Source organism: Zonotrichia albicollis, chromosome 3 (assembly GCF_047830755.1).
Source record: "Zonotrichia albicollis isolate bZonAlb1 chromosome 3, bZonAlb1.hap1, whole genome shotgun sequence".
NCBI classification, from domain to species: domain Eukaryota; kingdom Metazoa; phylum Chordata; class Aves; order Passeriformes; family Passerellidae; genus Zonotrichia; species Zonotrichia albicollis.
This window is the reverse complement of record NC_133821.1, coordinates 79,086,633-79,114,453: the sequence shown is the minus strand read 5'-3', so window position 1 is coordinate 79,114,453 and position 27,821 is coordinate 79,086,633. Positions and strand designations below refer to the sequence as shown.

At 42.5% G+C, this 27,821-nt stretch overlaps 1 protein-coding gene across 1 annotated transcript in view; it reads right to left on the bottom strand.

Moving 5' to 3' along the window:
* Positions 1–13,923: 13,923 nt before the first annotated feature.
* The window catches only part of LOC141728582 (uncharacterized), a 65,005-nt gene continuing 51,107 nt past the window's right edge, over positions 13,924–27,821 (bottom strand). Inside the window, exons 2-3 of the mRNA XM_074537949.1 lie at positions 17,658–17,728; positions 13,924–14,342 (exon numbers count right to left, since the gene is read on the bottom strand). Coding sequence (XP_074394050.1) covers positions 14,307–14,342; positions 17,658–17,728 — 107 coding nt within the window. The 3' untranslated portion in view covers positions 13,924–14,306. The remainder of the gene's footprint in view (positions 14,343–17,657; positions 17,729–27,821) is intronic.

Sequence of the window (27,821 nt, the reverse complement as noted above, 5' to 3'; positions counted from 1 at the left end):
TTCTCAATCCGATACATTCTCCCAAATCACCAACTGCCCAGCCTGGCACCACACTTTAGTATACTCAAACTTCAGTTCATGAAGAGGAGAGGAGTCCTTCTTGTTCCATAGGCTTCCCCTGGAAACACACTGAAACCTCGTGTGCTTCCCTGTCACTTCGGCACCGCCCGGAAAAAAGTCCTTTTGCCGCTTGTGACATCTTCCTTCCATGCCCAGTGCTCTCACCACTGTGCATGGCCAGAGCTGCTTTTAGGGTTGTCTTTCAAGGATGCCTTGTCTCACTCCAAAAAGGCACAGTCTCTGCTTTGGGACATCTGTCCCCCCCATATTTTTCCAACCCCCTGGGGCCGGGGGGTCCTTACGATGAACCCTCCTGGTTCTGAGCCACTGCTTCCCCCTAAGTGCAGTCTCTGTGTCACAGGAACAAACGGAGTCCATGGCCACAAGAAAAGTCCAGCCAAAAGGCCACTCCAAATCATCTCTCCCCATTCAATCATCTCCACGTTCTTCGGGCCAGGTCCTTGTCTCATCTCATCTCTTATCTCCCTTCTTATTCAGCTTCGAGGAGGATTAGCATTTTTGCAAGGCCCCAATCATGAAAGAAAGGGGTTAAAACTTTCAGTCTCTGTCTGTCCCGGAGCTGCGGCACTCCCACACACGCTGCCGCTCCGGCCGGGCACTCTTCCCCCCCTTTCTCCTCCTGGGCCGGCTGCTATCACATTCGGTGTCGCCGGCTCTCTCTCTCTCCCTCCTGGGGGGATGGCTGCCCGAGGGCTGACTCCCTGGGATCTTCCACCCTTCCATCCTCGAGGGCCTCCTCACCTCCCATCTCTGTCCAGGCCCAGGGCCTACCACGTGGCTGCCCCTCCCCCGCCCAGCAGCAGCGGCTGGACAGGGGAGGGAGATCCGACTTCTTCTCGACACGTCCCAAGAGAACCTCCCAGGGCCAGAGCCCCCCTTTTTAACCCCTGTGTATTCTCGGAGGTGTGTCCAAACCCCACTGGCTACACCAGGTGTCAGTATCAAACTCCGAACATCCATTGGTTTGACCACAGCATCCCAGAATTCCCACTCCTTCCTGGTCAAACCACCACAGGCTCCATGTTTCCTTCTGTACATATATATTTTTCAGATGCCAGGAGCATAAATATAAGCAAAAGAAAAGGGTCCCCAACCTTGTCAGCTTCCCAGAACTGTATTTTGTATGCTGGTGCTTTTGTTTTCCTGCAAGTTCAGCACTGCTGTGATGGCAGCACCCTGGATTCCCCCTGCCCCCAACGAGTGATACATATTAGTACATCTGTTTTCTCTGTAAAGTCTTTCTGCATTCTTTGCAGGGCACAGGAAGGATGTGGGCTCCTTTTCACATTCAAATGAGGCAAATTAGCCTTTGCCTGGCTCCTTCAGTATAATGCTTATTTTACATTTAAGCGTGAGAAAAAGGGAGGAAATAAACCCAAATACATTAGGTGGGTTGCATGTTCCATTTTGGTGCAAGCCTCACTGAGCTTTGTTTTGTGAGCTGCTTTCCACAGGACACGATTTCAGAATGATAGTTTAATTAGTTCAACAGTGTAATTATGTAAAATGACCAAATAGTCTGCACAAAGAAATAGCTGCACAGACACATTAAACATGAGAAAAAGATGAAAATGCCGACCTGGATCAGCAGGGTTCAGGCAATCCAGAGCTGACCAGCTTGAAAGCAGCACTGCAGGAGAAACTCTGAGTGTTCCAGTGGAAACTAAGCTGAACACAATCCAACAATGCTCCCTTATGGCATGGCAAAGGTGGCCATCAGCTTCCTGGCTTGCAGCAGAAAAAGCACTACCAGCAGGCTGAGAAATACGATCCTTCCCCTGTATTCAGCACTGGTAAGACATGACTGGAGTGCTGGATTCAATTTAGGGATCCTTGAAAATTTGGGTTCCCTCATACAGAAGAGATATGAACTTATTTGAGCAGATCCAGTAAAAGGGCCACAAAGACTGTTAAGATTTTAGATCATCCATCCTATAAGGAAAGGCTGAGAGAGCTGGGACTCCTCAGCCGGGAGAAGAGGAGGCTCTTTTAATGTGTATAAATACCTCATGGAAGGCAGTAAATGAGACAAGGCAAGACCTTGCAGTGGTTTCCAGTAACTGGTGATGGACACAAAATACAGGAAATGCTGTTTAAACATGAAAAAAACCCTCTTGTACTGTGAGGGTGCTGAACACCGGCACAGGTGTTCAGCACAGAGAGGCTGTGGAGTCTCCATTGCTGGAGATATCCTAACCCCATCTGGATATGACTCTGAGACACCAACTTTTAAATTGGCCCTGGTTTGAGCAGAGGGTTGGAGTAGATGATTTCCAGACACCCTTTTGAACTGCAGAAGTTTGGGATTCTGCCAGGTCATGTGAAGACCTGCTGCACTCCTCTCTCTCCTTTTACAAGACAGAGACAAAGGCAACAATTCAGTAAGGTAACAAAAGCATAGTACACACTTAGCAGAGAAAATGTGTGGTTCAGATTCCCTCTTTTTTATGTCCTGTGCTCCAATCCAAGTGGTAAAGCCAAGAGATGGAATGCAAGGAAAAACCAAACAACTGCTTGGTAAACTGTGCTTTACCCCAGACTCTAGGGGGAAGTTCAGTGTACGCTCTTTGCCCTATAGCAACTTCTTGCACAGTTAATGCATCCTATGCACACCCTACATCCAGAGAACAGAGAATGAAGTAGTCAGGTGCTGTAAATTTACACTCAGTTTTCTGATGGAAATCTCCTCAGGCAAGAAGCCCTTAGCTCTGTGGCAGCTGTGTGCCAGGTCTGACAGGTTTTACTGAGAGACCTGAAGAAGCTTTGACACACCTGCTAACACATGAAGTGCTTTATCCATCTTGGTTGCCATCCTCACCCACAGTTCTGGGATGCACCAATCTCACAGCAAGCAATGGGCTGTGTCCTTGGTCCAGAGGCTTGCAAGAGCCATGCCCCAAGTCCCTGCTCTGCTCACAGACTACCCCTTGAAATAAGTTACTTGCTATTCTTGGTTTTCCCCCGTTCTGACCCGAGTCATGTACAATGCACTTTCCCCATAGGTGGTGTGAGCAGAGCCCTGACATCATCTTCCACCCTCTCTGTGAGAGCCCTGAAGCCTCCTCTGACACAGATCTGCAAGAGTTCCTACACCCTCAGAGCTGACACTGGTTTTTCAGACACCTGGCTGCACAAAGAACACAACCAGCTGCTGCTCTCACACATCTCTCTCAGCTCCAAAGCCAAAGCCATCCAAACTGATCAGTCTTGCAGCACCACTGTGTCAGCCTGATCTCCCCTTCACCTTCCATCTCCCTGCTTAAAATAGTAGCACAAAGTTCCAGCTCAGAGACCTAGAGTAAAAGATAATCCAATCTAGATTTAGATCCAGACTTCTCCCACAGCTTGAGCAGTCTCAGGCTCTAGCTACCCTCAAGCAAGAGAGCTGCTCAATTGGAAACTGATGCCTTTAACACTGGTTTACTTTGAAGTGTTGTGCCAAAGAGGTAAGTGGAGAGCCCTGAATAATTCAGAAAGATCTCAAAAACAGCGCAAATGAAAATGTACTTTAGGCAACCTAGGAACAGTCAGTTTCTCTCTACTGAGGCATCCATAGGACTTTTAATTCATAACTTCCATTTCAGCCTGTTAAAATAATGAGATTTATTATTCCTGTCACATGTCCTTTCTGAAGATGCTGGGAGGCTGTGGGAGAGGTAAGAGAGAAAATTAGTTATCAGTCACCACTTGCCAAGAGTAGATTAAGGACTCCAAAGTTATACATTCATGTATAAATTACTCAAGGGAGTTTCATTTATTCCTTTCCTCCTAGCTTATATTTTTTTCTTCCTGTCCTGCAGCCCTTGTTCCCACTGCTCTCAGTAACCACTTGCCTGCAGAGGACAAGTTGGACAGTAGCAAACAATTCTGGATTTTCCCCCCTTTCATCATAAGAGTTCATTTGGACTCTTTTTCCCAGACCTCAGAACATGCCTGATTCCTGGGAGCAGAACAGAGAATGAGAATAATCTTTAGCAATGTGATAAAAATCACTCTCTCACACAGACAACTGGAGAGGGATTTCAACAAAACTGTTGTGCCAAGCACCTGACAGCAAAACCTGAAACTGCTGCCAACTCACACCTTCCTGCTCACAGACACAGCCTGCTCAGTCTCTCCCCAGCACTCCCACTTCACTACTAAAATCTAAGTCACCATTGAGCAAAGCCTCTCACCAAAATGAGAGGCCACTCTTTCTATAACAAAGACACAAGTGTGGCTGCATTACAGGTGGCGTCACCTCATCTCTCTTTCCATTTTTTTATAACTGAAAAAATATTTGTGAAAATCACATTAAGCAGCAAGATTGGAGAGATGGTATAGGAGGACAGACACAGGGACATTTCATGGTTTTGGTGCAATCTAAAAGGCCACCAACGAGCAGGCAGGTGAGCTGAGCAGCTGGGAAGGGAGGGGAGGAGGGGCAGCAGGAGATGTGGAAAGGGCTACCAGCAGCTTGCTCTCCCAAAGCCAGAGTGCCAGCTGGCAGCTACGTGTTGCTGGTTGCATGTGGGCTGTGAGTATAACAGAGGAGATGAGCCTTTAGGGGAGGAGCTGTCTGATAAATCATTAATGAATGAAAATATGAAGTAATCAGTCTGCCTGGGAGGCAGAATCATCTAATGATGAGGATGATGGCCCAGGAAGCAGGAGATGAGGTTCCTATCTCACCCACAAGACTGCTGGCACACGAGCTCCTTTTGCTGTGAGTAAGAAGATAGAGCCACTTCCTTACACTGAAGGGCTTCTCTCTTAAAATCAACACACAAACCCCACAGTCTAGGTGATAATAAAGTTTACAGCATCCTTTGTGGAAACTGCACCCCCAGCTTCTCTTTTGTCACAGGCAGTGCACAAAAACCAATATTCCTTCTCAGAGACATCTTCACCAAACCAGATTTTTTTTCAAAGCAATACCAAAACCTAGTATGACATTTCAGCAGCACCAGTGGCATTTAATTTTAAATCGATTAACTACACACACAGTACTAATTACCCATGGGTGAGGTTTTTTTCTTTTTAGCAATCAGACTACTGGCTGGAAATGTAATGGTATGTCTCTGTGTGAGCAGGGACACTCTGCTTTCTCTGTGCTCTCTGAAACGGAGAGGAAAATGCTTGAGAAATGATGTTTAAAGGGGCATTTGTGTTTATGGGGATGGCTGCAGGGGCACCAGACACATGCAGTCAGAAAGTGATGAGGTTGACAGGGGAAGGGGCAGGAGGTTAGCACAGTTTCTTTTGCACAAAGACCTAGCAGAACATGTCATGCTGCACAAAATCAATACAGCCCTTGCATGAAAAAGAAATTGTCAGGTTTGTACAGTTCTCAGGCTTATGTGGAAAGATGCTCACAAAGGTGAGTTTTGATTTTATGAAATTTCTGCTCTCTTTCCTCTGTCTTAAGGTCCCTGAACATTCAAGGGTGTTGTTTTAAAAGTGTTATTCCAACACAAACACCAAAGACACACATGGCACAAATTGAAACCATCTAATGTTGGCACATTTGAGGGATAAGAGGTGCAAGGGCTTTATCTTCCAATGTACTTAAAACATGACTTTCCAGAGTGAATGATGCGCAGACTGCCGCAGAAGCCATAAATAGAAAGCACATATGGCCATGACAGAGACTATGTTTATAGAAACTCAAACAAGCACCTGAGGAGATCTGTGGTTTTTAGCTACATACCTATTTGTGGCACTGAAGTCCAGTTTAATTGTTCTGCCAAACGTTGCTGAGCCACAGCAAGTTTATTACAGTTTATGGAAGAACCTGCTCAGGCAATTTTACAAGGAAATTGCCTGTGCCTAATCTAATTGCTAAGAAGTAGCTAAAATTACATTAGTCCTGGAAAAAATAAGAAAGAAACAGGAAGCTCCAAAAGGTTCAAGAAGCATCACAAGGCTGTTCCTGTAAATCACAGCATTGCAGACTTGAGGATGAGATCCCTGGAGAGGCTCCCAGTCACAGTCAGACACTGCTTTTCACCCAGAACAAACATAACACAGGTGAGATGACTTACAGCACATAAAAGTATGATTTCTCACATACTTAATCCTTCTTCTGCTTACTGAATACATTTACATAATAAGTGGGGTTTGGAAATTACCCACTGATGAGATAATACAGATTTAAATGATCTGCAGTTCCAGTTTCTTCTATTTGCAAGCTTTAGCAGTCCTTGCAAAAGATTTAACTGGGCTCCATTGAAGAATCCTATTTCTCAAGATTTTGTTAAACCATAAGATAAGCAACACCTATAAAATTTAATAAATGGATTAGGATGGCTTAGATGTTTCCAGACTCTTGCAGAGTACTAACATGCAATGTCAGAAGGAATTATTTCTGTAAATTAAAGTTTAATTGGAGGTGTTGGACATGTCAAGCAAGCCACAGTCAAGCTTGTTAACACAGGAAATGTGTCATTACCTGCCACATAATCACAGAAGTACCTCTGGAGAGTTACTTACTAGTTTATGCCTTGCCAAACTAACCAAGAACAGATTTCTGACAGCACCTACTTTGACACTTTGCATCAGCCACCATGATTTCAACTGGCATACAGCCTGTTGTTTTGTTCATGTGTTCTGGGTTAAAAATAAAAGAAAAAAGAAAGAAAAATATATTTAAGAACTAGCTTCCTTCACACTCCCCCACTCCACTGACACAGAGGAGCCTAGAGCAGACAACCTTGACTCAAACTGGTTAAATACAAGAAAGGGCAAGTTGTGAGCAGACAAAGCAAGCTCCAAGGGCATTTTTCTCAGACTTTCACAGTTTTCTGGTACTTCAACCATCTCTGACTTGCAGAGCATATTAAATTTGCTGCTTTCACTGTCCACTATCATTAGAGAGCTATCCATCAAAAACTATATTTCTCTGAGAGCTGGTTAAAAACCTGAAGAAAATATACAACTAACTGCCAGCTGTGCCTAGGGTGTCTTCTTCCTCCACTCTAGTAAAGGTAAATGGTTTTATATTTCGAATTGTTCATTTACTTTTTGTTGTTGTTTTGTTTTTCTTTTACTTTCTTGTGTTAAATAGTTAAGGACAGTTCTTGTCTGGGTGTCAAGTAAAAGAATCTCCAACTCAGTGGAGCCTAAAGCCATACCATAAAGCTCCTGGAATTTATCCCAGACATAAGAGATTCAAAAGAGCATAGGAAGCCATTGAATACATTCATGAGTAGCTTCGAAAAAAAAGAAAAATATTCTGGGCAAAAAAAAAAATACCCTGAGAATTGCTGGTTACAGTGGAAGCAGAACAATGTTGGTAACTTGACACAAAAATTCTCCACCCAGCAGCACTCTTACAGCTCTTCCTGAAGCAGGATGGTGGCCTGGAATGGGACTGGACTCCCATAGTACTGAGCAAGAGTTTTCTTAGAGAAGAAGAGGTGGTCAAAAGTGACAGCTTAGGAATTTTTTATTTCTTTAATCAGAAGCACAACCAGGGAAATATTTAATACAGTAATAGAAATTATTGATGCTAACAGAAATACTTCATACAGCAATTAGAAGAATGCAAATGACTTTCAGTGCTGTCTCAAATACATGCCTCAAAACAAACTCCATAATTTTGTTTTGATTTCTGCAAACTTAGAAGTGATAGAAAAGGGGTCTTGCAACACCAGAGTCACAGGTCTGTTTGCCACAAAATTTAAAATTCAGGTCTCACATACATTCACCCAGATCAAACATGCAGAAAAGTAGAGATAAAAGCAGGTGCAAGTTAAGGGACCTAAACTGGATGGTAAAGCAAACTCACAAACCCAATATGAACGTGAGCTCTTCCCAAAGACCACTGGTTGTGCACAGCAAGCAGCTCCAGCGCTTCCTCCCTCTGCCTGGAAACAGAGCTCCTTCTTCAGAGCTCTTCCCAACATCCATCCACCTTCTGAAGTGTTTTCAAGCTGGGCTGCTTTTTGCCTGCTATGTAATACACAGTCCCCTTGCACATCGCTGCAAGATGTGTTAGATGTCTGGATAAGAGCCCACCACATGTACAGGGTGACACACACATGGAAGGCACATGCTGCACTAACACAGAAATGGTGAACACATTACTACCAACACGTGAGAATTCTGTTTTACACTAGCAGTGCAGCTTGTGTCTTCAGCATGCTCTTATTTCCTTGGGGTGAAGGAAAGGCTGTTGCAAACTGCCTCGTAGCTCAACACAGGCTTTCCTTCTGCTTTGTCAGCTTTGATTAGTGCTCTCTCTTTGTCATCAGAAACACTTGGCTTATAAACAGTCTAACCTAAAAAAGAAAATGAAGACATATACTGTAGTTTACAACTGTGCCTGAAAATCCCCCAACACTATCTAATGACTTAAAGGAAAGCCAGTCGTTAAACCCAAACTAAGCCTCCCGGTGTAATTACAGTCAGTTGGAGGGCAAAACTTAAGAGAAAAAACATTTAAAAAAGCAAATGGAATGATCTTGGGCTTCTACAAAGGCATTTAGCAGATACCACAATGGTCATAATGGGTATCTTCAAAATAGGACAGTGGATATTGCATTGTCTTACCTGCCAAAAAATACGCCCCTTCACTTGTATACAAATTTGTTTCCCTGTGTTTTGACCCATTTGGCATGATGACCATGGTAGAAAACAAAGAGAAGTCTACAGCATCTATCAGCTGTCAGTCTCTACTTTCTATATGTCTAAGCATGTATTTTGAGATGCCTTGTTCTATAGATAGAGCAGAATTTCCTGTAACAGATCTTTCATCAGCCTCTGTCTGACAAGAATACAGACATGTAGTGACCTAAATATTTCTCATCAAAGGATGTAAATGGAAGGAAATAGGGGAAAAGGGGATTATGTTTGATAGTAAATGGCATGCAGAGAGACACTAATTCCCTAATATCGAGGAATTAGAAGAGGAGGAAAAAATGGACAAAAACTCTTAAGTGTCACGCACAGGCAACAAATACAATGGAAAAAGAGGACTTCCCCAGACTGATGATTCTGCCCAGTTACAGGTAACCAGAGTCAGCACCCCTCAGTAACAGATGCTGGTGACTGATGATATCACTAGCTTAAAGCATACTGTACTTCAATTTGGTGTAAGTTTCCACTGAAGAAAAAGACAAACTTTTAACTTTTGATAAGCAGCAAAACAGGATAGGAGAAGACCCAAACCCCTGTTTCCATAGCGTACAATTGAAGTTTTGTTCATATAGAGTCTTCTTTCTATGTAGCATCTTAACTGCATGAATGGGAATGTCTGTTAACCAAGGATCAAAGCAGTTAACATTTCAGATCCTATTTAACATCTATGTCTATTTTTAACTAATAATTTCACAAAGAATCTAAAATGTCTTGCGCTATTTTTATCCTTCTGCCTGTAAAGTCACTACCTTTAGTTAACATGATTTTGCATAAAACAAAATAGAAGGTAAGAAATGCAGTTCAATTAAGTAACAGCACAAAACTTATGCCAGCAGATCAATGCTGTCTGAAATCATAGAATCACAGAATCACACAGGCAGGAAATCACTTAGGTTGGAAAAGACCTCTGAGATTGTTGAGTCAAACCTATGACCAAGAACCATCATGGTAAGCTAGAGCATGGCACTAAGTGTGCCATGTGTGTCCTTAAACACCACCAGAGACTGTGACTCCAGCCCATTCCAATGCTCAGTCACCTTTTCTGTGAATAAATTCTTCCTAATGTCCAACCTACAGCTCCTTTGGTACAGCTTAAGGCTGTGTCCTCATCCTATGGCTGGTTGCCTGGAAGAAGAGGCTGACCCCCACCTGGCTACTGCCTCCTTTCAGGTGGTTTCAGAGATTGATAAGGTCCCCTCTGAGCCTCCTGCTCTCAAGGCTGAACAACCCCAGCTCCTTCGGTGGCCCCACAAGTGTTCCGCACCTTACTGTCACGGTCCTCAACCCTACACACTCTGACAGCTCCCTAATTCACAAAGCCTCCTCTCCTTCCCTGTCCCTTCTGAAGAGCTTGTAGCCATCCATCGCAGCACTCCAGTCATGCAAGCCATCCCACCACGTTCCCATCATGGCAGCATTGTCACAGGATTCAACACCCCCTTGTAGGATTAGGAAGACCAGTGCTCGGCACTCAGCACAGCATTCAAAACCCTAGCAGAATGAGACAGTAGATTTTGTATTTTTCATTACTACCACTGCATGACACGATCAAGGACGTGCACAATATTCAAAGCTTTTCAAGCTTTTGCCAGAGGGAAAATCTCAAAGCAGACTTCTCCCTGCCTTCTAATACTAAACAGGCTGGGCAGGAATGACATTTACACAGCTGAATCTTTTATTATTTTTTCTTCTTAAAAACAATAGCAGCAATATGATTTTCTATATTAGGCAGACTCCTATAGGTGGGTGCTGAACAGGTAAAAAGGTCACCAGGACAAAATGCTATTTATGAGAAGGTTGTATAAACCTCTGAGGTTTTCAGAGCTAACACGAACACAAAGTTGTCGTGAATTTAAGTTCACAGGATATTTTCTAAAAATCACCACCAGTGGGTTGCCTGATAAAATGTCTTGGGAAGAGGTGACTATTCCAGAACAGTGGAGACTGCAGAGGACCCCTTGGAGCACAGGAATGTTGGTACCCATTGCTAGCAGGGCAGAATGATGTGGTACACTCCCCAACAGAGCTTTCCACCTCAGCTAATGGAGTGGGACACCTCAAGCAGTAATCTCCCCCATCACTGAGCACTGGCCTTCAGGATCCACCCATCCTAATTTTTATTTCGGAATAGGTATTGGGATACAGCACTGCAGGCATTCTCAAGACATGCATTAATGCATCATCTTTACACTACTTTCTGTTCTTGATTTTTCTGGATTGCATCCAAGGCTTTCTTTTATCTTTGAGCTTAGTAGAATGATAATATAAATAACTCAATGTCCAAAAATATTCAGCTTTACTAATCTGCAATGAGATCTCTCCTCCTCTTCATGATCCTTTATATGCAGTTTCATTACATTTGTGTAAGATGAGCATTTAAATGAGAGGCAGATGTACTAAAAGATGAAGAACTAGAGCAGTGTGCTTATGCTATGAGGTGGAAACAGACACACTTGTACCTGGAGATCCATGCCAAACGCTTATTGAAGAGATCACTTGCCTATGTGCAATGTATTTAGTGCCCAACATAAAGCTTCACAAATAGCACAGAGAAATCTCCTAAGCAAATCCCATAATAATTAAATCCTGATACCACAGCATCCTGTATCACACACGCATGCATTCTGTTCTCCACTTAGTTTCAGCAACCTCCACTGAACCTGGCTGATAAAATAGTCTCCCAAATGACTGTAAAATCTATTAAATTCATGAAGTATTGATGAGGCAGAATTAATGCTGAGAAAGTTACTTTAACCATCTCCCTCCTCCTGTATTTCATAAAAGAAATAAAGAAGAAAAGCAGTGCTGTGGCTGGGACTGCAAAATACAGCACACTTCGGTCAGGAAAATCTACATCTGCCCACATGCCTTATACTCTACCTATAGATCTATTTGTCATTACAACACTTATTCCTTTAGTAAGAGTAATATCCACAGAAATGGCCTTATCTGATGCCCAGAGATCATGTTCTCCTTTCTTTTCATTCCCAGATATGATCTATGTCTTGCACACAGCATTATGCAGCTCTCTCTACAGCGTTCCTCACTCCCTACACTGCAGGGCTCATTAGCTGTGGGTTGAGAGCATTACCTACACTAAGACCCTGTTGCTGCCTGATTATAAACTTGGCACAAACAGACCCAAGTTTGGCAATATTTTCCATGCTGGGTGTCTGCTGGGAGGCTTTTTTCCCCCTTGCTTTGTTGCTGTTTTGGATTTTTGGCATGACGTCAGCCAAAATTTTTCAAGCTAATTCTGAAGCAAGGCATGGGAAACTGGAGTGATTTATTCATGTGAAAAGCTTCTGGTCTCTCCTTGAACAGCTCGAGAGGTTTTGTGATTTGGACCATAAACTTGCAAAGTGTCAAGGCAAAATCTTTGTGTTTTGATCTCTGCAAAAAACTCCCAAACATGACTAAATTACTAACCTCTGGAAAAAATAAACCTTAATTTGCATGAGCTCACTAAGGAGGTGATGCTTCCTAGCAACTAATTTCCCTGGAGATCCCACCTACAATGCTCCAGGATCCCACGACCAGTTGGGTGGCACCTGCCTGCAGTTTTGCTGTGAGTGATCAGAGCTGGCCATGAGACAGAGCTGCAAGGCTGCTCCATAGCTAATTCTGAGCTCCTGAAGGGTGGCACGGCCCTCTATCAGGTAGGTGTTTGCATCCAGTTCTCTGCAGGGGAGAAAGGGGAACATAAGGTGTGAAACATGCCTGAGTGATGGAACAAGAGCTTTTGTATCAACTGCACCAAGGCACATACAGAACAGACCAACGCTGATGTAACACCCCCTAATGCAACATGTGAATTTTCAAAATGTAATGCTTTTCTTTTAACAGAGCAACTGGAAGGCTTATTATCTAGATTAAACAAACAAACAAACAAACACAACCAATTTAGCACTTGCTAAACCCTATCATGGATACTCAAGCTGCTGTAACATCGTGACCCACTGCAAACATCTTTGCCATTGAGCCAGCCAAGAGGGCTGGGAAATACAGCTCTCTTGTGTGAAGTGCTCTGTTCCATCTGCTGTTTTACCTGTCTTTCCCTTTTTCTTCTCCAGTGGCTACAGCAGGACAGACATCCACATAGAAGGCTCACAGATCAACTCTCTTTTGCTGAGTAATTCCAACAATTGGATCACCTCAAACTTCGTAGGGGAGGTGGGGGGGGAGATGGGACAAAAAGCTATATTAAATGAATTACCAGTAAAATGTAGGAAAATGACAGAGTCTGAGATGCAAAGATCTCTTCTGCAGGAGACTGGATCATAACCTCGCTGTGTAGGGTTATCTGATTTAATAAAGTGAACACAAGTGTAACAATGCTTCACAGAGAGCAGACTAAATCCAATCTGGTTGGGACTGGACACATGCAGTTCTGGGCAGGGGGAAAACCACATTCCTCAGAAATCTTATGGACCAGATTTAACATTTACTACACCCAGCAGCATCAGCATTCACATCTTCTGAATGGATTTGAGTGGAAGAAGAGAAACAGACTAAAATTGAAGGAATTACAAGCATAGCATAGCAAATCTTCGTAAGCCTCAAATACATCAAAATGTTCAAGCATTTCCCACACTTTCCTTCCTAAGGAGAAAGATAATCATCAGCCCATAGGAAGGGATAATGAAGATAAGCAACAGAAGAACACTACTCAGGCACATCAGTGCCCAAATGAATGACTTCAGAGAACTAAGATCTGCTAGAAATAGGACCAAAATGCACCAGGTCAGCCCTAATTACAGAGAACAGCTAATGACTCAAGCAAATCCTCTTGTGGGTATGGTAGAATACAGGTAATAAAGCCCCAGCAGCTTATTTTTGTAGTGAGAGCACAGATAATACATAGTTGCTCTATAACACTTTCTGTCAGAAACCTAACAGTGTGAAGAATTACCAAGAGAAGTTCAACAGCATTTTTTCATAGACATCAGGGATATAAATAATTGTACCATACAAATTGGACATCCAGGAATGCACAGGGCATCACAGTTTTTCCAAAGACAAACAAATTTACTATGTATAAAGATGCTGGGTTTATATAATTTCTTATATAAATATATAAAATTTGTGTTTATATAGTTTCTTAAAATCAAAACAGTCAAAGTAGTCATTACCTTTTTTTTTTTTTGTTTGTTTGGTTGGGTTTTTTTTTTTTTTTAATAAAGAGAGAAGAAAAACCTGACTCTGGGGGAAAGAAAACCCAAAATAGCAGATGAATGTATTAGCAGAAATCCAAATTTTCCTTGATATATCTATCTTGAGCTACTCATATAAAAACTGAATCGATTGTTTAAGATGTGCAGTTGCTTCTAGTCTACAGAGAAGTGTGCAAATAGAAGCAAAGCTTCTCAGATTTCAGTTGAAACATCAAAAAGCCCTCAACCTGGGAAGGTATCCCTGTCTAAACTCAGAGGGAAAAGAGGCATGGACTCCCAGGCCCTGAGATACACATTCAACATCAAAGCCTGTGTTTGAAGCATTCACAGCTTTTCTGAGAAGAGGAAATCTATGGGAAATGGATGAATGCTCACCTGCACACCTGGTGCAGAAAGATGCAGGTCAGGTTTATGGTACAGCACTCCCTCAGTTCACTTCACAGCTTCATCCTCCCCTGATTGTGATGGCTGTAACCAGGGACAGAACCCCAAACTGTACAGTGTAAGTCATGCTCAGAAATACAAAAAATGTTATGAAAGGCAAGAGTTTCAAGGATAATGTGGACTGTCAAAGAGCATTGTGACTGTGGGAAAAAATACAAGAGAGATCACCCCAAGGTTTTCTGTCCTACATCAGTCAGGCTTCTTGTGACCCTTTGTGATTTGGAAGGGTGGCTGTTCCATGACATGCCAAGGTCAACCTACAGTGCCACACGAATATCTGCTCTGGCATCCACGAGGCTGCTTCACAGAAATCCCATCACACGAAGGGTCTTCTCACTGTCATCAGCTCAGCTGAGGGAGTTTTAAATCCAGCCAAGATTGCCCTCCCAGCATTCAAGTATATGTCTCTAATCAGCTCTTAAATCCATTATGAGTTTTTGATCTAGAGGCTGCATGACCTTTTCTAGGACTTTGATACAAATAACTGCTGAGCCTCTGAGCTATGTCAAGATAAATTCAAAATGTCCTCTTCATGTCCAGTACTTCTTGGATTCAGTAGGTTAGGGACAGAGGCTGGGCAAAACTGTTTCTTTGTCATTACATTTTCTGCAATTATTTTTAAACTCCTTGGGAATTCGTAATGCCATAGGCAAACATATAGTAGGGTCAGAGATATTTCAGAAATCCTCACATGTGAGAAAATCAAGGTCCCTGATTATTCTACCTTAAAATAAGATGTTGCAAACAGTTTGAAGTGGAAGCATGAAAAGAACAGCTGTGAAAACAAAGAAAATTTGCACTCTGTTTATGTATCTTAATGACTGCAGGAAAACAAATTTTAGAGCAAAATCCTGGAGCACAAACCCAGCTCCAGACTGGCTCGAAAAAATTCCTGGATGTTTACAACCCAGCAGCGAGAAGTGCTTCTTTTCATTGATTTACATCACTATAAGCAAGTGAGGAAAGCTGGCAGTTTTCAGTTTGTCAGCTAATCCTTTTCCACATTTCAAAATTCAACCAAGTCAAGCAGCCATGCTCTTTGAGTCTGAACATCAACTATATGTGAGAAACATTGCCCAAGTAGAGCCTCTGTAAACCAGACTGTCATTTGGTTCTTGTCCCTCCTAGCAAGTTTACTGCATCTGCATGACACCAATTTCCATGGAGCCATGTGAAGCAACTTTCCTGATTTTGAAATCTCCTTCAAGAGTTCCCTCTCACAGGCAGAGAAGATGCAGAGTTTGCACTGACAGACAGCAAACAACAGCAAGAAGCAAGAAGAAAGCACCTTTTTCACTCTGAGGATGGTCAGACATAACAGATGCCCAGAAGGGCTGTAGTTTCCAGCCAGCTGAATTTTGAAAATCAAGGCCCTGAGCAACCTGACCTAATAGGAGCTGTTTCAAGTGGGAGTTTGGACAAGACAAGAGTTTGTACGAGTTTCTTGGCAGATTTGTGGCAGTTTTTTCCAACCAGGATTATTCCATGATTCTAAGAAGCATGCTTCTGTCACTTTCCCCTTGCTGCTCCTGGACTGTGCTCTCTTACTAAGGTCAGCCATGGAGACCAGGCTGACCTTAACAAGCATCTTTGAATGGAAATTAGAACCATCCAGCTACCAGGTCTGTTAATAAACTTTTTTTTCTTTGGTGTTGCATAGCATCACTACTTCCAAATAGTTCTCTTTCAACCTGTGGACTTTGTCATAACCCACAAAAACCTGTAAGGAAGAACATTGGATAACTTTTAGGATCAAGTATCAGTACTACCACCGAAAAGAAAACTAGATACGGATCCTACCGTCTTTTGTAGTAAAGTCACAAAGTTTTGTGGAAGTCACCACAAAATCTCATGGACTAATGAACTCATGCTCTGATCTGTGGCTCATCTGTGACCCTACAACCAAATTCTAGTTAAAAATTTGTTTTTACTTCTCATAGGGATATAGATCCAAACTTACAACACACACAACTGTCAGAAAAGCTGATGAGAGGAGAGAAAATAATTTAAAAGAACGAGCTGCAGTAGGGTATACCCAGGTACAATTGGGCAGGACTTTTCATGTATTTGACCAGCTTCTCTGTGGATTTCTGGGCTTCTCTATCCTCTTTTCCTGTCTCTTAAAGTAAATGTTCTGCAGAGGGGTAAGTGATCTACATTTAAACATCTGCTAGCTAATCCAGATCTTTCTATATGATGTAACAACATCTAGGGGTTTTTAAATGGCAGAAAAGAACAAGTGTTCTCACAGAGCCAGTCTTTAATTTTCAGTTTTCTATCCTGCAGGCTACCTGACTCTTAAGTCTTCTGCCAGTGGAGAATAAGCCAGTTTTCATCTGCAATCTGCACATTCTGCCTGGAGAAAAAGCACCAGCCAACACCCTGCCTGGCCAAGGGAAAGCAGGGACACAGTCTTCTGCTGACATGTTTCTTTTCCCAAGGGTGATTGATTGGTACTATCCAGAATTGTGTATATTGATGGTCTCCTAGGGGGAAAAGCAAGATGAGCCCACTAACTGCTCCAAATCTGCAGCCTTTATTTTCTTCAGGTTTGAAGAGCTTTCTCTGAATCACTTCCCTCTAGTTGGGACATGCCACTAATTACCTCCTGCCCTTCTCTCTCTCCTCCTTCAGACTGGTGCAGCTCAGCAGCACAGACACGGGGTGTGTAATATTTCCAGAGCACTGAGGGAAGTCTGTTGGAGGCTGATGCCTCAGGAAGTGTTGCATACAATACACTCAGACAAGCAGCAAAGCTTGTCATCTGGTATGGAAAGGAGGAATAGGAAAACTGGTATAGCACACATTAACTATCTCCTTATCTCTCAGACATAAGCAAATCATCCCAGTTCCACATGGCAAGGGTGTCAGTCAGACATTCTGGGAAGAGATGGAAAGATTGTAGAGGGACTGGACACCCCCATCACTTTGGGAAATAAATATTCCCTCTGCATTACCTTTCTCCTGGTCTTTTATATAGCTAACATGCTTTTTTTGTACCCTTTGTTTTTTAATTAGGCCTTTTTATTTCTTCTACTCCAGGTTTTAGCTCAACCACTCTTCAGCAGAATGGAACAGCTACAAACACAATAAGCAGATGCCACTGGAGCAAATGAAAACACATTCCTTGCCCTGAGGCCCAGCGTGCTGTTCTCTGTCAATGCTTCTCATACTGCGAGTCTCTGTACCAGAGAAAGAACACATATAATCAACGATATCTCTTTATTTTCCAGAGCTAAGAAAAAAAAAATAAAAGAAAAATTAAAACTGAAGAAAGCTAAAACAACCTTTCTGAAATTTTTGTTGAAAACCAAAATTAATCAAGACAGCACCACTTACCACAATTTCCCCCCCGAAGAGAGCAAGTTTACATTCACCACATTTCCTCACAAATGGCTTGAAAATATGCCCTGTAAAATAAAGAGAAGGAGAAAAATAATAAGTGACTGGAACACCACAAATTATATGACACTTTCTTCTCTCTCTACTAACATTTATCACCAACTTCCACCATTTTTCCTGGTTTAGGGAAGGAGGCAATTAGATCTGAACCTTCACAACTAATTATTGAATTCCACTAGTATTATGCAAAATATTAAAATAATTGCAGGACTCCCTCAGACTGCTCAGACACATCACTGTCACCGACATGATGGCTATTCAGACTTCAGGGAGACAAGGTCAACAACAAGAAACGCACAGCAGCACACAGCAAGTGTGCCAATTATTTCAGATCCAACCCTAAAAAAATTGGTCAATCCAGTATCTCTTAAGTCATTTTGTTTTAACAAACTCATTTTGGAATTGGATGCACGTAGGTTCATGACAGCCCCTTGTTTGAAAACTACACAAAGGGAAAAAAGGGGTTGTGCCACACTTCATTTTTAGACTGTATTAATTACTTGGCATTCTCTAGGAGAACAAAGAGGGAGAAGGAGGAAGCCAATACAATATCCAGCTTGACACACACTAGGGCCCGTTTGAAGAAGATGGAGAGCAAAAGTGACAAATGCCATCATTTTGCCGACCCTGAGTAAATTTCAAATGACACCTAAGCTTCATTTTCCCTTAAGGCGAAATCTTTGAAAGAATAACTCATGAAGCACAGACTAACAATGATGTTAAAACGTTTAGTTTGTAAACTCCTAGAAGAGGGAGGAGGCAAGGATTCTGCTGGTGCTCAGGGTTGGGAGGGGTAACTGTGCAGCACATGGAGAAGAACATCCCTTTCAGTGCCCAGGTGAAGCCACACCAGTGAAGCCAGACTAAATCTGAACCGCTTCTAAGTGCCATTCTCCCCCAAGTACATGGCTGAACTTTTCACCAGAGAGGTATCTGTGAAATTACTGCTGGATGAGTAACTTCACAGCTATACACAGATGACTTGGAGCCTTGCACTACTGATCATGAAAACCAGCCTCAGCTGCAGAAACAGCAACTTCTGTGCCAGCACCTCTCCTGAAAGACGCTGTAGGCATAAACAGGAAACAAAAGGGGAATGGCTTCTTAAATCAAGTTATTTTTACTGGTCATCATTACATAAAGAGCAGTTACGAAATTAGAATTTCTATTAAGGAATAACCAAATAAATATTCCTCTAAAACATGGAAACTGAATCACATTGCTCTAAGTCCTGATTAGCAAGCAGGCATTTGATATTATAAAGCCCAGACGTCATCTGAACGGAGGGATCAGGGTGGGGAGAAAAGAAAAAAAACATCATTACAAATCAGAGGAGGCTGTTGTGCGAGATTTTAGAGACAGATATTTTCTAACAGAAAAGCAAAAATGTAAGCATCATCTCTGCTTGCTTTCCTTGTTTAGCAATTGAGAAAAAGAGTGGGTATATCAAGGAATAAAGAAAAAAAATGAACACCCCCTCCTCTCCCATCACCTTTTGTACAGCTTGGCAGAGTTTATGAAAACACTGAAAAAAAAAGTGGGTCTTAACTGCTTTGCTCAAACTCAGGGAAGGTGGTTATTATTCCAGCACCATCTATTTCCCTCCCTAGCTTCCAGGCATTTGGCCTGGAAAGAAAACATCAAGTCAAGAAACTCTACTTCTGCCTCCGAACTAATTGGATAAAATCTGCATGCAGAAATGAGCCAGGTCCAAAACAATCCAATGGCACCTCAACTCAGGATTAGCTCATTATTTTCTTCTACACCATGAGACTGATTTAAAAATTTCCTTAGAGGAGTGACAAATAAGGGAACTCTGTACTTCATGCTTCTTGTCCCAGGAATACTTGGAAGACAAGGGCTGGCACCACTGCCAAAAGGGGCTGAACTCCCCCCAGCACTGGATGTAGCCCTGGCAGCGCTCCCTTCCTCTCTCACCCCAGCACAAACGCCTGTGCAGCAAACAGGATTAAACCAAACTGGGGAAATTCTTCAGACAAGTTTGCGAGTGATAGAACAGAACAGAATAGAATAAAAGATAAAATAAAATAAAAGATAAAATAAAATAAAATAGAAAGAGGCCTGTGCTGACTCTAGGCTAAAAGGGAGGAAAAGATGGAAAGGATGGACCAAGAGTACAGCTCCACTTGTAACATTTCCATGTTACAGCATGCTGCTGCTTTAATACACGCCAAGGGAGTCTGACCCAAGCCTTTCACTGAGACCACCTAAGACCAAAACTAGCAAGAGGGCTAGGGAAAATGGTATCTTTTTAAATCTGAGGCAGCCACACAATTTGCCACATCTCTAGCCTTGCAGGATTTTCAGAAGTGTAGGGATGGCAGATAGAAAGCTTGGGGAAGCCTTTTGCTTGATTTTAGATGATGAAAAATGTGCTGTATCTCCTAGGCTACAAAGGAGAAGAGAGGCTTGGAGGTGGAACAGGGAGGGAGAAGGGAAGTATTTTGCTGCGTAATTGAGGGTGAGGGCAGGACACAGCACGCAGAGTAAACCAAAGATTATTCACTCTTTATTTGTGTTCAGTCTGGGGGCCCATACAGAACTCAATTTCAGTCTTAATGATTTTCATTCTACCCAAGAATGTAGGGGAAATATTCCTTTTTCTTGAAGGCTTTGGATCATGCTACATATCTCCAAATTTTGATGAGCACTTTTTAGAAAAGCTCTGCTCACTTTGGAGAGTACAGCAAAGGAGATGCAAAATAAATTAATACAGGCCTCAAGGCACACCAATATAGGCTTCTTTTACAATTAGTATAACAAATAGAAGAGGAAACAAACAGTTTGTCCAACCAGCGTCCAAATGAAAGCTGTCCAAGCATCTCCTCCTACATGGTAAGACACAGAAAATCCTTAGCACACCAATGAACACAAAAAGTTGTGCTGAATCTCAGAGCAACATGATTTGAAACATTAAAGAAAAGCAAAACACTTCTGGGGGATAATCAGAATTATTATCTGCCAGGACCAGCCTTTTCCTGCAGGCAGCACGAGCTTCCACAAACTGCCACTTTTCACCAAAAACCCATATCCCCCTCCTAGTGTTACATATATATCAGCAGTGTAGTTATGTAGCCTTGTGGAAAAGTCACTTTCTTTTTGTAAAGGAGTATTTTGTGAAACAATGTGGCAAGCAGCATAACTAGACATCATTTGCGTGTTCGCTCTCATGACATTGTCTGCTTCATGAGACAACCTCTATTTTCCTCATCAGCTTTCAGATGTGTTTTTGTCAGTTCATACTGGGATCAGAATTAAGTTTATTACTACTGACAAAAGAGAAATCACTGAAAGCAGACATGGTAAATGCTTTTTTCTCAACCCTGCACTCCCAAATCCATCAGCACTCACCAACTTCAAGGGTCTCTGAATCAAATGCATTGTGAATAATCCTAGATGGGAACCCACAAAACTCCTGATTGTTCATTGAAGCAAAAACTGTTCAGTTTACTCACCATTGAAAACAGATAATAACATGACTGAAAGCATAAAAACAGCCACATACAGAGGGTGCTGGTCTGATATATGTTGCAGTTCATACGAGTTTCACCCAGCTGGAGGAAGTGGCTGGTTGAAGTCATAAGTGGTCTTACATACTTTTCAAATGCCAGTAGATGCAATTGAGTTTATGGCACTCAAACACAGAAGAAAATCTACATAATTATGAACATCTGTCAGTTTTCTATTAGCAACATGCTTCTGCTGCTGTTTTTTCAAACCTCAAGTAGAAGCAGGCATTCCTGGTGCTTGGGCTGCTATTTTACTTGGCAAAAACTAGGAAGATTAAGTTTTTCATGTTGAACAGTTTACAAAGGAATATGTCTGGATCAGGATGTGTAACCAGTAAATGAGCTGGATCCACTTTGAAAAGAAAGTGTTTGTTAGTCTCTTCAGAGTAATAGCCTGCTTTTTTAATCTGTTTCAATGTCAGTCATGCTTATGTCACACTACATCATACCACACAGATTTGGGGCCATGAATTGGTCCAAAAAGTTCTTTTCAGTAGTAGGTTACTAGGACTCTGCTCTAGCAATCTCAAGCTACCCTTTACGGACTGGTTGAGGATTCTGTCACCCAGAACTCTGCTGACACTGCTGTTTGAACAAATCTATGGAAGCACACATGTTCAGTTTTTAATAGAGTGCATGCAGCATATTCCACCTATTCCCATCACCTAAGGTTTGTAACCTTACTAAAACCAAAAACCAACTAACCACAAAAACCTCCAGCTGACCGAAACCAAGAAACCCCTTCTAGAAGCAACACTGAACAGAAGGAGAAAAACAATATCCTACATGCTGAATTCACACAGCCAGTTTATAAAGGAACTGCACATCTTAACTTACATAAAGTAATCCTTTACTGTGCAATGCCAGATTACATATAAAGAGCCCTTATCCTCTGAACCTCTGAAAGCTTTCCAACAATAAAACATTTAAAGTTTAAGGGAAGCTTATAGGCTTGTTCTTACACAGAGACAAAAGCCTCCCTGTTAGCCTGAAACCATCCCTTTTCTAAGTGAGGTCCCAGATAGCTGGCACATGATATGAAAAAGCCTTGTCATCAACAGGCTTGGGGAGAGAGAGCTGAGGGCAGAAAGAGAGAGCTCCCAACAAAATCTGCCCTTGCTACAAGTCCAGACACACCCCTGGAATACAGCAAAGGAAAAAAAAACACCAACCACCAACACTATTAGAAAACTTATACTAAGACAATACTATTCTAGTGGTTTGTCCTCCCACGCAACAGTGCCAAAACTTGGAAAGAGGACAGGGGCTATGGGAGAGGCACTCTGCATTTTTTCATGTCAAAGTCACTTGGTTTCTAAAACAGTTACTGGAAAGCTTCCGCACATGCAGGATGTAAATAAGGATCACTAGGTCCCTCTGTGAAAGGAGTCCAAAAGTAGTTTAGTAGTTTCAAAACAAGAATGTTTGTCTGCACCATTAAACTTGTTCCTGTCTAAAAACACGTCTGCCCTTTCCATTTGGAGCAGAAGGAACTCAGATGCAAAGTCACCACTCCAGTGGCAACAAGTCTTAAGAAACAGGAAACGTGGGAGGAAAACACCGGGAAAACACAGAGCCTTTGCTCAAACTTTTTCTGATTTAATAAAATGGAGCTGTGAAGAGAAAGAAACCCGCAAACTGTGCTAAAGATCAAAAGCTGAGCTGCTATATTGACTCACCTTTAGCGGACATGCTACTGTCAGCTGTTGCCCATGTTCTGTGGCTCCTACCCTGCCAAAGCTGCTTGTTCTCCTTCACCCTGGGCTGTGCCCCTCACCCAGGCAGTTCCAGCCCTTCAATACCGCCAGCTCAGTATCAGTGATATCAGTACCTTCCGCCTTTCTCTACTTTCAAACCGGATAAACTAAATAAAAGTTTCATCCACAACTCCTTTTCCATGCAGCAGCTTGGCTTTGTAATGGCAGAGCTGAAAGCATAAAGCTGGGATCTGGAAATGCAGCACCATCCAACAGCAACCCCTGCGTGGAAAGCGCCAGCAGAGGCAGAGAGGGTGGATGTGTGCACAGACCCAGCAGAGGCAGATGCAAAGAATCAAAAGATGCCAATAGCTTTAAGAAACCCTCAGTGGGACAGCCGGTGGTTAGGGTGAGCAAGTGGAGAACGGCACAGTGAAGCCACTGGTGACAGAAAGGCCATGGCACTTGAGGCCCACTCTTAAATCCTGCCCTTTGAAAGTGTTCTGAGAAGAACCCAAACCCTGTGGCACCCCTGGTCATCCGCACTGCTGGGGAGAGAGGCAAGAGTGCAGCTAGCTCTGTGTGAGCTGAAAGGCAGCCCATGCTGAGCACAGCTCAGCCTTCCCCTGGAACTCCTGTCCCTGGGTCAGGGACTGACCTGGGCCACGGGGCTGAGCAATCCATAGGGGAAGCTATTAGCAAGCTCAATACTGAGCAGGCACTCAGACTGAGAGTGTCACATATGAGGGGCATGTGACTGCAGCAGCACACTTCAGTTCTCAAAATAGTAGAAAAAAATACTTCATTAATTACGGGAAGAGCACTTGCATTTCACTTTGCAGAAAACCAAGAAGTACTATGCCCCAAACAATTTTTTAAAAAATGAATGAATGGAGACCATAGTCCTAAAAATAGACTGAACTCTCTATCCCTCTGAGCTGGCTCCTAGAAATGCTGCTGGGCATCTCTGAGGCTGAGGGAAGGCACAGGCAGACAGTGATGTGGGGACATGGTGGCTAGAGCCTGTGCTGCATCCCCTCTCCCAGACCCTCAGCCTGCTCATCCTTACCTGCCCAGTATCCCACTGGCATCAGTGAAACACTTCTATGGCCAGAAATAAGTACTCACATCACTATAAAAGTTAAAAAATACAGCAGGGGAAAAAAAAATCCCATGCATAATTCAAGGTTTCAGAAGCTTTTGTTTTAATAATTGATTTTTCAGTTTGTTTCAAAGAAGAAAATGTCTTCCTTCTAAAGATACAGGATTGATCCAGAAGGACCTTTAGCAGAAACTGGCTAAACAGTGTATTTACAAACCTCCTGCAGAAGCAGTAAAGGCCATTTAGAAGTGCAATTACAGTGCAAAGCAAATGTAGTTTTTTGTATACAAAAATTTGTTTTTATAAGAAATTGCTATTATAAACAAATTTCCCCTTCCCCTTAAGAGAGAATCTTAGTTATACAATAAATATTTTTGTGCTTTGATCAGTGTGCATGGTTTTAATTAAGGACATTTCTTCCATGACATACAATAAACACATACACAGAGAATATATATAGAATATATATGCTAGTATTGCAATATTACAGTACCCATAATGACAGTCATTCCCATTATGGAAGAAATCATTAAAAATACACACATGGGAACACACAGACTCAAAGTCCTGGCAAATTTACTTCAAGGCTTTAAAGGTTAAAAGAATTCAGCACAAGTATCTCTTAGGACAAATTGGGGGTGTTTACTGAGGACTTCTTGTAGTTCAGTCAATACATGGATTTAGCTAATTTTAAATGAGCCAAATGATACTTATATCTTGTACATGCAATACTTTAATGGCTTGATCGCTTCCTATTGTGGTTTCACAACTGCTGTAATTCCAAATTGTCCCAGAGTGAAAAGAAAGCATGGGGGGGCAGGCAAGGTGAGCCTTTGCAGAAGATACCCCACCTACATGTGTCACACTTCCCGATGTGCAATATAAAAATGTTGCAAAGAGGCTGAAGTTCTGCAAGAATGGGCTATTTGTAAACCTATTTCTGTATCAAAGAAGGCCCGTGATGTGAAAAGTAAACAGTGTAAGAAAAGAATATAGCAACACGATTAGAATACAAACAATGAGAATGCTCCACTGTAAACTAATTATTAACTACAACAAGCTGAAAATAAACTGTTTCCTTTTTGCCATGTTCACTTTAATCTTCTGAGAGGCAGGAAGGGGGAAGACAGGAGGAGGCAGCGGTTTCAGACGTGTGGAGCTTATCAAATCCCAGATCGGATGATTAGAGCAGAGCTAAAACGAAAACATCCTCTCTTCCCACCTCTCTCCCTCCCCAGAAAGGAAGCACAGCCTTTAGGACCAATCTGCAGTGTTTGTTTGCTGCTCTTTAAGGGATTACTCTAGAGAACGTTTTTCTTAAGCTGTTCTTATCTCTTTCTGGAAGTTTCAAAATAAACAAGAGTACTGGAAATAGAAGAACAAAAAACTTGACTTTCTGGTTTATTTTTTTAAATAGTGAGACAAGTAAAGAAAATAAATAAGGTCCTTCATTGTCACATAAGACAAAACGGAAGGGAATATAACCTTGAAATCTGAGAAGCACGGCAAAACCTCGGAAAAAAATCACCAATGGGCTGAGGATGGGGATGAGTGACTAAAAAAAAAAAAAAAAAGAGGGCTGTCCCTCATGCTACTTCACTTATTATTTATTTACTGACTTTATGTTGCTGGGTTCTATATTCAGGAAATAACATGAATAAATACCTACATAAATAAAAGGACCAACTACAAAATTTACTGTATTTTGACAACTGACCTTCAAAAAACACCTTAAACAACTACCCCTGCTATTCAGTGGCTTCCAAAAAAGACTCTCCCATAGTGCAAACAGGAAATTAAATTCTCAGGACAACACACTAGAACTATGAATGAAAAGATTTTGCACTGATGTAATGCCTCAGCCTCAAGCTCTAGATCAAATCTTTATTCTTTCACACTGCCCTTAAAGACAACAGGTTTTCCCTCAGAAAGCAAGTGTCCCAGTGTGAACCAGAAAAACACAAGGCTCATGTAATTCCAGGATTGTGCTACATTAATATAAACCTCTTTGTAGCGCAGAAGCCACACAAAAGCATTTATTTTGTTGAAATATTCTAAGGATTTAAAATGTCATCACTATTCAGTACAACCTCCCTTTTTTGTTTTTTTTTTTTTGTCTTTTGTCTTTCAAGATTAAGCGAACACCTGATCAGTGGAACTAATGCAAGTGAATTTCCAGCTCATCTGGACGTGTGATGCTAACTTTGCAATGAGAGTCCTTCCCACATTGCATCCCGGTGCTCCTGGCTCTCCCACAGCCCCAGATGCCTGGTGCCCAGTCGCATTTACTGCACAAGCCCTGCTGCAGCCACTGCTGAGCTGCTCCAGGGGTCTGCAGCTCCCTGCTCCTGCTGCCAGCATGCCCAGCCCATGTCCCTGCAGCAGCTCATGCCTGGAGAAAGGGCAGGGAAGTCAAATGCTGCCCCTGAAGGCCCCTCCCTGGCTGGAGACAGCCTGCAAACTTATAAAGAGGAGGACTGGTGTACAAACACACTAAGTGTGTTACAGCCTAACTCCCACTTCCTCAGGAAACTGGGCTAAAAGATCTGTTTTTTCTCTTGCTATGCCCCCTTTTACACCACCAATACGCAGATCCAGCTTTAAAAAAAAAGAAAAAAAAAAGAGTATCATAGACATAAGGCTTAAGGGCCTATATCCCCATATAGCATCTGGATTTCTGTTTCAGACATGTTTCAGAAGTGTCACTGATTTCCTGTTTAATATTCATGCTTTATTGCTGCACAAAGCTAGCCTTGGCTCAAAGAGCGATACATTACTCTCCTATCCTCCAAGAAGATCCTTAATGAGGATATTCTGGTTTCTTGATGTTCAGAGGCCTTCTGTTGGTGTCAGCAGAAGATCAGAACACACGGCACATGGACAAGGAGAAGTCAGCTCTGCCTGTTAAAACAGAGCTACAGGAGGAAAAGGGACCTTGAATGACCATCCAGGTGGCTTCCCTGCTCAAGGCAGAACAACTACACGTATGTTAGTATTTTTATCAGGCCACCTGACCCGGCTGGGGGAAAAGAGATGTGTTTTGAGGCTCACAGTTCCTTGCTGAGCCTGAAGCCTCTCCCCTGCGTCGCCCTGGTCCAGCCCTCAGACACGCCAGTTGGTCTGGTAAGATCCCCGCCTGCAAACCCTGCCTTCCTTGCATTGCCATGGTTACAACCATGCTGCTATTACCGTGCATGTTGAGCCTATTTTTAAAAGTCTGCAGTGACAGGAGATGTTGGTTAAGGCCTTAATCTCAATAAGGTCTAAAATTACAATGAGTGCTTACTACTTGTGCAAGTGCTGCACTCTGAAAGCTGAAGATGGGTGGTGAGCTGCTCTGCATTGCCTGCACCCCAGACAAAAAGAGAACATTTCAAAGGAGAGACCTAAAGGACAAGAAGAAAGTAGTCCTGCTGATATTAACCGGGTGGGTTAGGTCAGCAGAAAATCTGTAGTGACATGTCAGAAAGCAGCTCGTGCACTGGAGAAGACAGGCATCACAGGAGGCTAGAGGAGAAAGATGCCCCCTTGGAGCTGGCTGACAGATGGGAATAGAGAGGAAGGGAGGGTCTTTGGTGATAAAGATAGGCATCTTGTGCTGAATGATGAAATCAGTAGAGGAGTGTGTAGGGAAGGTTACTCTGCTAAAAAATGAGGAAATGGGACAAATTTCTTTAGTGAAGACATTCTGGACAGATAGAATTACAATCTGAAGGTGCCAGAGAAAATGATGTTGCAGTAATTCAAGACAACAAATGAGTACTTAGATGTT